The following is an 11,131-nucleotide window of genomic DNA, read 5'->3' on the forward strand; positions in this document are numbered from 1 at the left end:
GCTGAGCACGCACCCCTGAGGGGCCCCTGTGTTGAGGATCAGCGTGGCGCATGTGTTGTTACCTACCCTTACCACCTGGGGGCGGCCCGTCAAGAAGTCCAGGATCCAGTTGCAAAGGAAGGTGTTTAGTCCCCAGGGTCCTTAGCTTAGTGATGAGCTTTGAGGGCACTATGGTGCTGAACATTGAGCTGTAGTCAATGAAGAGCATTCTCACTTAGGTGTTCCTTTTGTCCAGGTGGGAAAGGGCAGTGTGGAGTGCAATAGACACTGCATCATCTGTGGATCTGTTGGGGAGGTATTCAAATTGGAGTGGGTCTAAGGTTTCTGGGATAATGGGGTTCTGTATCCAAATGCTGCATTTCTTTCTTGTGATCATTCGACTTTTTAGTTTGAAATGATATACACACCAGTACAGCTCCCGATTGGTCTAAGGCACTGTATTTCAGTGCTAGATGCGTCACTACAGGCTGTATCACAACTGGCCGTGATTGAGAGTCCAGTAGGGGCAGCGCAAGTGGCCCAGCATCGTTAGGGTTTGGCCGGGGTAGTCCGTCATTGTAAATAAGAATTTTTCTTAACTGACTTGCCTAGTTAAATAAAACACAGCTCATGCTGCTGCATCTTTATCAAGTTGCCCTCTGCAGTACCTCTTTAAACCAGCAGAGAGAAGCATAATCAAATCTATTATATATGAACATAGGTAGCTGACTAGTCCAAGATCATGTTCCCACCACATGTTGACAATAACAGACAAAAGCCTTAAATAAATCACTACAGATAGAGCTTCATTGATAAGATTGAACAAAAAGAGCTTTATTCTCGTATGAGAAGCACAAATTGGAACATATAGCTTTAGGTCAGATACTAATGCAAATTAGTGAGAGACATTAAGTCAAGAAACTGTACAGTTTGTACTGTGGCTCTATGATTAAAAAACAAATTCACGCCAGATGAACAGAAATAAGTCTACAGCTTCAAAGGTCTATAGCTGTGTCAGAGTGCATGCCTGAGTGTGTGTAGGATTGTGATATTAGTTGTCCTACGTGAGAAGATAGATGACAAACAATGTATAAACTGGTGAGTTTAAATGCGCTTAATTGATACTATGTCTTGTGACGAGTACAGCATGAGTGAGCTTCTGTGTGCGTGCTTTTATAAGCAGTTTTCATTGTCATGTTAAGTGAGGTTTTATTTTCAAAGTGCTTTAAAGGTGTTGAATGAAGAAACAGTGGCTGAATCGAAAAGAAGGGAAATGCATCATACTGTAACTGTGTGTATAAGAAACAACTTGTGGAGTGATTTGGGAGAAGAATCGGGAACTGCGAGAGAGGAGTGTCAGCGACGATCGAGCGACCTACCCTCCATCAGATGTGTGTGTGTGCTGGTGTGGCTCTGTGTGTTTGTGAGCATGCTGAGAGTGTGTGTCTGTGTGGGAGTGAGGGGGTGAGCCGCCGTGGTGGCTCTCTGGTAAGGAAGGAGGGTCCTGGGCGCTATCTGATAGGTAGAGCTGCATCACTGCCCCCTCCTGGGCTCCCTCCTTACTGCAGGACTGGCAGCTGCAGTGGAGGATCCTCTCCACCAGTTTATCCACACGAGGAGTGTTCTCAATGCCCGGGCATTCTAGAGTCACCTACACACACACACACACACACACACACAACGTACAATGCATTACACACACACACAACGTACAATGCATTACACACACACACACACACACACACAGCGTACAATCTATTACACACATACACAACGTACAATGCATTACACACACACACAATGCATTACACACACACACACAACGTACAATGCATTTTACACACACACACACACACACACACACAATCTCAGGAAAAGGCAGGTAGCCTAGTGGTTAGAGCACTGGGCCAGTAACTGAAAGGTTGCTAGATCGAATCCCTGAGCTGACAAGGTAAAAATATGTTATTCTGCCTCTGAACAAAGCTGATAACCCACTGTTCCTTGGCCGTCATTGTAAATAAGAATTTGTTCTTAACTGACTTGCCTGGTTAAAAAAATGGACAAGCACTGCTGGACACTCCTACAGTCTGACAAAGCCTCAGTATCCATCTTCAAACAATGTATCCCTGAGTCATGTTGTGCTTTTAGGAATTCATGCTTGACACAGTTGCCAAACCATAAATAGGCGGGATCTGAAATAATTTGACAATGCACCATTATGGATGGAGACCATGAACATTGAGAAGAAGCTTTTATGCTCAGAGGAACATAACTGCTTTTAGCCAATATATAACAATCCAGAAAAAGTGCATTCCATTATCAAAGAGAGACTTTAGACAGCAGGATTATGTGGCTCAAAAGAGTCAGAATCATAGTAATAATTCATGTATCAACAACAGGGTTGATAAGGCACATGAGTCTGCTTCCATTTATTTTTCAATATTGTATACAGTATATAACATGTACATCAAGCTTTTTCTCTTGAGGTATGATGTCACATCCCCTGTGGTCCCAGGCCCACTCTTATCCAACCTGTCTGGCTGCTCTCCAAACTACATACACCTCAACACAGGGAATGTGTTGTTCCAGGGCTCTGGAATCCCTGGCTACTAGACAGACAGGCCCATTAAAGACAGAGGACAAGGGAAACCTCAGATGAATTAAATGCAGGATCAATTGTGTTTGTGTTAATGTGTTTCTGTGTTTCTGTGGGCTTCTGGGGTTGTGGTTAGGTCTGTTGCGGTGACACTATTACCACCAGACCGGCGGTCACTAGTCATGACGACTGTCAAATTCCACGTGACTATTTAGTCACGGTAATTAGGCTTCTCCAAGCTCTGATGCTGCTGACGGTCATTAGTAGCCTACCAAGCTTGCTAACTGGCTGGTACTCAGCACCCTATTGTCCCTCTAATCACTCTGACATAATTTCAAAAATAATCGAAAAATCGAATCAAAGACTTCATGAGAGCACATGAGCTCATGTTGCGCAACATTTCTATAGGCTATGCAATAGCGCGAGAAAACAGAGTGATGGCCTCCATTAAAAAGAGGAGGATCCCAACAGCCTTCTATAGGCTAGGCCTACTATATTTATTTCCTGTTTCCATTCTAAATCAAAATTTATTTCAGACATATACTATTTAGCATATGTAAAGACAAGATTAAATCAAGAACAGTCTGATGGGTGACAATATTAGCCTATCACTTGTGAATGATATATTATCACTTGTGAATGATGCTCAGCATAAGAAACAATGCCTTTTTTTGGTGACTTTTTTCTAATCATAATTGCACACCTCATGTAGCCTAGCACATAGGCATATATATTTTGATAAGGTTTGTATCACAACTAAAGTGGCCAAATAACTTCTTAAAATTAAGAACATGAATCCGCTTTACGACGGGTGTAGAGCCTAACTGGCATGCAGCGCGTGAGTTTCAAGTTTGGGAAATATCATTTGCACCATAAAATGCACCTTTATGGGGCATCCCAAGGGACGCAGCGGTCTAAGGCACCACAGTGCTTGAGGCGTCACTACAGATCCGGGTTCGATCCCGGGCTGTGTCACAGCCGGCTGTGACCGGGAAACCCATGAGCTGACGCACAATTGACCCCTCGTCGTTCGGTTTAGGTGAGGGTTTGGCAGGCTGGAATGTCCTTGTCCCATCACACTCTTGCAACTCCTTGTGGCGGCCGGGTGCATGCACGCAAAAGCGGCACCAGATGTACTGTGTTTCCGCCGACACAAAGGTGCGGCTAGCTTCCGGGTTAAGCGGGCAGTGTGTCAAGAAGCAATAAGGATTATTAGGTGACCGTGATGGTTTGAGGGCCAGATTGGGAATTTAGTCAGGACACCGGGGTTAACACCCCTGCTCTTACGATAAGTGCCATGGGATCTTTAATGACCTCAGAAAGTCAGGACACCCGTTTAACGTCCCATCCGAAAGACGACACACCCTACACAGGGCAGTCACTGCAATCACTGCCCTGGGGCATTGGGATATTTTTTTTAGACCAGATGAAACAGTGCCTCATACTGGCCCTCCAACACCACTTCCAGCAGCATCTGGTCTCCCATCCAGGGACTGACCAGGACCAACCCTGCTTAGCTTCAGAAGCAAGCCAGCAGTGGTATGCAGGGTGGTATGCTGCAGGCAAATAGGTCAACTTTTGTACAATGGGGGATAGTAGATTGACATAGGCTAGTGCTGTTGCTGTTCATTAGGACTACTCATATTGTTGGCTGATGAAAGTAAATGTGGACAGTTGTTCCAATATCTTCAACATGCACCTCGGAATTGGATAAAGACGTGCGCAGTTGCGTCCCCAATTTGTCTGTCTTCACTTGTAGCCTGTGAGAAAGACCCGATCATGTGATGGAGAGCGGTGTGAGTGAGATGATAGGTGCTTCGGAGTGGTCAGCATTTAGGGAGATGGGCTGCCTGGATTCCTTTAGGGTGCATTATGGCCATACTAAGGGGATTCTGCCGGGAAATTCGAGGCATTATCAAGTGCTTCTCAAATTATGAATGGGAGACTGACAAAGTGTGTACAGCCTTCGCAAAAACAAAGCAGAGCTCATGCCTTTCAAACAACTTTTTTCAAATCATCACTAGAGTTGCATCATGCAGCCTTACAATGTATTAAAAAAATATAGCCCAAAGTTTGTAGAACAACTCAAGTTACATAAATAACTCTAAATTAAGCATATAGGAGTGCCTGTTTATTTATTAACGCTCAGCACAGAATAGCTGCATTTGCGAACTCCCTCAAATCCTTTGGAGAAAATATCCTTTCTATTTTATTAAATTGTATTCTTAATACTTTAAAATAATGCCATGAAATTCTAAGCTAATCTTGTCTGCTAAATGAACTAGTGTAGCCCACAGCCATATGTCATAGCCAGATCAGGACCTAACATAAGGACAGCTCATAGTATGCTATTCTGTTCTTCTGAAATAGACTACATTTTTCTTTAGACCTGTCTAAAATAAATAACAGATTTATTGTGATGATGTAGGCTATATAACATGGATTTTTTTGACTTTTTAAAATGCAGATGTTACAAAGGTCTACATCAGTGGCTTGTAGGTGTGTGGCAGCCAAGAGATGCTAAATGTGTTTATGTTAATGGTCAATCACGACAGTTATTTGTTTGACAATCACCGGCTGAGGAAATTACGTGACCACCACAGCCCTAGTTGTGGTCATGTGTTTATATTGAAAGAGTTGTGTTACATTATCTGGGGTTTGTGTGTGTGTGCGTGTGCGCGAACCTACCACTTCCCACTGTGTCTGTGCAGGCATGCAGGAATCACAGTGCACCAGGGACTCGGTGGACTGAGGGAAGGTGTTTGGGACGCTGTAGCTGAAACACTGCCCCAGACACGCCCTGAGATGATGGGAGAGAGAGGGAGGAAAGAGAGAGGGGGGGGGGAGATATCACCATTCAGCTTATATACAGTATGTGTATATTTTATGGCTGCTTTGATTCTGTTTGGAGGTTACCCATGTACATTCAAACGATAGTGCTATTTGGGTCATTTGGCCATTCAAAGTCAAACTTCATTCCTGGTTTTCATTATTAAAGTGAGTCAGTCACACTCTTGAAAATAGTATGAAATTCCTCTGCATGTGTGGTATGGAGGGAGAGGTGTGTGTGTGTGTGTGTGTGTGTGTGTGTGTGTGTGTGTGTGTGTGTGTGTGTGTGTGTGTGTGTGTGTGTGTGTGTGTGTGTGTGTGTGTGTGTGTGTGTGTGTGTGTGTGTGTGTGTGTGTGTGTGTGTGTGTGTGTGTGTGTGTGTGTGTGTGTGTGTGCGTGCGTGCGTGCGTGCGTGCGTGCGTGCGTGCGTGCGTGCGTGCGTGCGTGCGTGCGTGCGTGCGTGCGTGCGTGCGTGCGTTCCATACTGACCTGTTTTGGATAGAGCGAGGCTGGCAGCCAGTGTGCCCGACTATCTGTGTGATGTTCTTGGCCTCGCACCAAGCACTCTTGTCAGGGAACAGCGCCAGACGGTTGATGTGAGCGGGCGGTGCCGCCGAACAGAGCTCAAGCAGAGCACAGCAAATCACAATTCTTTGCCACATGATTGCACCTTAAGGAGCATAAAACATTTATTGTTATAACCACCTGAAATTATTTATGTTAGTTCAGTTACATATGCCTAGCCTGTTGTTATGTCTTAAAAAATAATTGAAATAGCAGGCTATTTTTGCACAAGAAACCAAATGATAAAATATGTGCCATGATTTGGGGGGGACACTTCTAGGTACAGTGGGGCAAAAAAGTATTTAGTCAGCCACCAATTGTGCAAGTTCTCCCACTTAAAAAGATGAGAGAGGCCTGTAATTTTCATCATAGGTACACTTCAACTATGACAGACAAAATGAGGGGGAAAAAATCAAGAAAATCACATTGTAGGATTTTTTATGAATTTATTTGGAAATTGTGGTGGAAAATAAGTATTTGGTCAATAGCAAAAGTTTATCTCAATACTTTGTTATCAAATCAAATGTATTTATATAGCCCTTCGTACATCAGCTGATATCTCAAAGTGCTGTACAGAAACCCAGCCTAAAACCCCAAACAGCTAGCAATGCAGGTGTAGAAGCATGTTATATACCCTTTGTTGGCAATGACAGAGGTCAAACGTTTTCTGTAAGTCTTCACAAGGTTTTCACACACTGTTGCTGGTATTTTGGCCCATTCCTCCATGCAGATCTCCTCTAGAGCAGTGATGTTTTGGGGCTGTTGCTGGGCAACACGGACTTTCAACTCCCTCCAAAGATTTTCTATGGGGTTGAAATCTGGAGACTGGCTAGGCCACTCCAGGACCTTGAAATGCTTCTTACGAAGCCACTCCTTCGTTGCCCAGGCGGTGTGTTTGGGATCATTGTCATGCTGAAAGACCCAGCCACATTTCATCTTCAATGCCCTTGCTGATGGAAGGAGGTTTTCACTCAAAATCTCACGATACATGGCCCCATTCATTCTTTCCTTTACACAGATCAGTCGTCCTGGTCCCTTTGCAGAAAAACAGCCCCAAAGAATGATGTTTCCACCCCCATGCTTCACAGTAGGTATGGTGTTCTTTGGATGCAACACAGCATTCTTGGCTGCCTAACTACTTTTTTGCCCCACTGTATATGCATAGCTTTAATTAATAAATCCTGTTTCAGTTTTGCAGCATTCTGTTCTGTATCCTCTTCTTCACTCATCCATTTAAACACGGTAATCATCTGCACTATGCTCACATGGCCGAATTGGCTCTGGCATTGCCTGTGAAGAAAAACAATAGTGAAGGATTGCCTGGTGAAAGTCTACACACCCCTTGCACAGTTGTCACATTTGGCTGGCTTAAAATGTAATCTAAAAAGGGATTACATTAGATTTACTTCCTACTGATCTACAGTCAAAGGATTCAAAGAAAAGGTATAGAACAATGGCTTTCCAATAGGAGTTGAGTGTTCATGAGGGGTCCAGTCTCAGTCCTGACTTAAATCTGCTTGAAAATCAATATTGCTGTCCATGAATCCCAACCAATACTGCTGTCCACGAATCCCAACCAATATTGCTGTCCATGAATCCCAACCAATATTGCTGTCCATGAATCTCAACCAAATCCCAACCACTCAAAAGTACTTGTTACATTTCGAATGCTCAGGCAGGACAGCAAAATTTTACTGAGTAACTTTCACATTTACTGAAGTAATGTTCTTTTAAGGTATCTTTACTTATACTCCAGTATGACAATTGAGTACTTTTTCCACCACTGGATTTGTACTGTGTACAAACAATACTGACAAAACACCTGCTCTTTCCATGACATAGACTATCCAGGTGAATCGAGGTGAAAGCTATGATCCCTTATTTATGTCACTTGTTAAATCCTCTTCAAATCAGCAGAGATGAAGGGGAGAAGACAGGTTAAAGAAATATTTTTAAACCTCAAGAACTATAACGCTGCTGGGTTTTTCACACTCAACAGTTTCCCATGTGTATCAAGAATGGTCCACCACCCAAAGGACATCCAGCCAACTTGACACAACTGGTGGGAAGCATTGGAGTCAACAGGGGCCAGCATCTCTGTGGAACTCTTTCGACACCTTGTAGAGTCCATTCCCCAATGAAATCAGGCTGTTCTGAGGGGGAAAGGGGGTGCACAATATTAGGAAGGTGTTCCTAATGTTTTGTACACTCAGTGTATATTTCCTTAAGAGTACTGGTAAAATCTTATTAAAAATGATGTACCGCTGTAATTGCAGCCAAAGGTGATTCCACCAAGTATTGACTCTGGGGTTTGAAGACATACACAATCAAGACATTTTCGTGGTTTTATATATTATTAATTTAGAAAGTGTTCTATAATTTTATTTGACCATTTAAAATGTGTAGCAGATTGTGTAGATCAGTAGGAAAACATGTATTGTAATCCTTTTTTAGATTTATTATGGCAGAAAAATGTGACAACTGTGCAAGGAGTGTGTAGACTTTCACTAGGCACTTTAGCCCACTTGGTTCAAAGTGGCCCAGCAGAGAGTAGAAGACAGAGAGACCAAGGGGTAGAGGTGGGAGAGAGGGAGATGTCTGCTTAATACCTCTTTACTCTAATCAACTACGTCCACAAAAACGTATCTCTAGTTCATTTTAAAGCTGCGTAGGTCGGTTTTGTCATCTTACAAACTTCTACAAAAAAAATATATTTTGTTTCTTATAAAGTTGTTTGGTCACAACATTTTGGCTGCAAACCTTTCCATGTCGTTTTATATGTCACCTTTGAGGGCATTTTGCTGTGCCTTCAGGCAAATAACATTCCTGAAGGATTCGATATAGCTGTCCAACGACCAAATGCCCTGTGGCTGTAAAACAGAGAGCGTGAGAGGCGATTGGGGAGAGAGGGCATGACAAGAAGAAACGCTCACAAGAAGCTGTGGAAAATTTAATAAGTGCTAATTCTACAGATGAGCTATTTCATGCATTCCAGCTCTTTTTTGGCACTAATGTAATTATAGAAATATTTGCCTTTATAGGTCTAATCACTTAAAGGAATAAACTTTTTGACTCTAAGGGCCTAGTTTATAATCAGGTCATAAGATATGTATTATGCTTCACCACACTTGGCTACAGTGTATAGAAAAATAACGGACAAATAGGCTAATTAAATCCAGCAAATGATAATCATCAGACAGCTCCACAGAACAGAACCACAGGAAACAATTACAATGTGCTTGTCAAAAGGAAGGACAAATTACAGCTCTCAATGAAGGCAGTTTGCAACCAGGGTTCTACCCAGGGTCTGAATTTTAGTGAGGCCCGGAGTGAAGGGTTCCCCCTTTCCTCATCCAATACATTTTTGGAAAGTTGAAGCTCATTTTACTGCATTTCTACACAATTTAAAAACTCTAAAATTATATTTGGAGAACAGCAAAAAACAAGCAAAAATTACCCAGAAATTAGCATATTGGTCACCTCAGTCGATCTACAAACACGTAGTCTATTAGCTATACAATTAGCCACTACCCATGAACCGATTAACTCAGCAAGGGAATAAAAACTATAATTTCATACCTACAGAGGGATCTGTTAGCAGAAAAGGTATTTTATTAACAAAAGATGAACAAGTACATTTGCTTTACCAATTTTGGTTGTTTTTGCAGTTTTACAGCTAATTTCCTGCAATTCTACACAATTTACAAAGGGGTGGCGAGAACATTTCACAGTTTTAAAGCCAATTTCCTGCAATTCTACACATTTTGCCATGAGTGACTAACAAAACCAATGTGATTAGGCCTACTATCAACGTGATTAGGGCTACTACAAGTTTAGATAGCTGGCTAGACTAACTAGACTAATTTACCAATCTAAAAATGTTGAACTGACATGGGCTAATTGAATGACTGTCAGTGACATATAACAAGAGGAAAACTGCTGATGCACAACCATGTTTCGAAATTGCACCTTATGTATTTTAGTATTTTATTTTTACAAAAAAAATGTCAGAGGTTCAGACCTATGGTTCAGACCTATGCAGCTACGGTCCTGTTTGCAACGTAACATTTTGTTGTAAGATTTTGACAACTCTACGAGAATGAGAAAAGCATAAAAAATGTGAGCTTTGTGTCTGGATAGACTGTTATTTAAAAAAAAAACGTTTACTTACCGTTGGGAACCACCAAAATGCAGCAATATTCTGCTGAGACCCTTCACTAGAGCTTCAACACCCGTCTCTCCCAACCCTCTCTTGCCACCCGTCCCGCAGGAGACCGGAGAGACGATGGAGGATACGCTCTAGTTGATCATTGGAAATTGAAAATATAACTGCTTTCAGCTGAGGCAAAGATTCACCCTTGATATAATTCCTAGTCCTAGAAAACAATTACATCTTCCGCCAGTGAGAGACGGACAGATATGGAGAGGAGTGAGAAGACACTGCGCATTAGAAACCCTATCGGTCTCTAAGTCCATCAGCATACTGGGTCCCTCCCCTCCGTGCTCTATCCCTTCCCTTATGAGTCTGTTTACACCTCTTCTCTCCAAAAACGGGAGGCTATGTCTTTTCCGTGAAGCTGTACGTTCCAAGTTCTCGCCTTTGCTTTAGGCGATGGATTTGGGTTTAGGCGCTAGATTTGGGTTTAGGCGCTGGATTTGGGTTTAGGCGCTGGATTTGGGTTTAGGCGCTGGATTTGGGTATAGGCGCGGCTGTGCCTCCGGACAGGAGTCCCGCTGTGTTTTTGGACTACCGAGAACGGGAGGGGGGTGAATGAGTTTGGCAGGTCTGAATTTATCAGTGTTTCAGCAAATTGAGCCCCTCTCCCTTTCAGGTCATACAACACTGCATAGGCATATCATGCCCATATGTTCTGTGAAAAATTGGTTTTACTCATATGCACCTTCTATCAGATCTCATTGTTTTCTCTCCGAAAAAGTGTTTTTGTTATTTGACTTCTAAACTTCCTGAAAGTAACATTTTTATAAGCATATAGTAAAATGTTGCAAATAGTGACACATGCATCACTGGTGTCAGTTCACAGTGGCTGTTCTTAAGTGAGTGGAATACCTATAAAGAACCACATGAAGGAATATGGCTCGGTGGAAGTGGATATATACCGTAGGCAGGGCCAGTGTTCAGGTTTTGTCCCAATCTTTGAATAA

At 42.6% G+C, this 11,131-nt stretch overlaps 1 protein-coding gene across 1 annotated transcript; it reads right to left on the reverse strand.

The window, feature by feature from the left end:
- Window positions 1-792: 792 nt before the first annotated feature.
- LOC109890225 (neuroblastoma suppressor of tumorigenicity 1-like) lies at window positions 793-10,570 on the reverse strand. The gene is made up of 4 exons (XM_031825171.1): window positions 10,140-10,570; window positions 5,894-6,074; window positions 5,264-5,375; window positions 793-1,630 (listed from the first exon to the last, which is right to left on the reverse strand). The coding sequence occupies exons 2-4, from the start codon at window positions 6,064-6,066 to the stop codon at window positions 1,355-1,357; spliced, it is 561 nt and encodes a 186-aa protein (XP_031681031.1). The 5' UTR covers window positions 6,067-6,074; window positions 10,140-10,570; the 3' UTR covers window positions 793-1,354.
- Window positions 10,571-11,131: the final 561 nt, after the last annotated feature.

Source organism: Oncorhynchus kisutch, linkage group LG5 (genome assembly GCF_002021735.2).
Source record: "Oncorhynchus kisutch isolate 150728-3 linkage group LG5, Okis_V2, whole genome shotgun sequence".
Classification (NCBI taxonomy): Eukaryota; Metazoa; Chordata; class Actinopteri; order Salmoniformes; family Salmonidae; genus Oncorhynchus; species Oncorhynchus kisutch.

Excerpts from the sequence above, each read along its gene's own strand:
- LOC109890225 (XM_031825171.1), bottom strand. The coding sequence starts at position 6,066 with ATGTGGCAAAGAATTGTGATTTGCTGTGCTCTGCTTGAGCTCTGTTCG. Across the intron at positions 5,376-5,893 it reads CCTCGCTCTATCCAAAACAG|GGCGTGTCTGGGGCAGTGTT; the intron begins GTCAGTATGGAA and ends CCATCATCTCAG. Across the intron at positions 1,631-5,263 it reads CACAGACACAGTGGGAAGTG|GTGACTCTAGAATGCCCGGG; the intron begins GTAGGTTCGCGC and ends GTGTGTGTGTAG.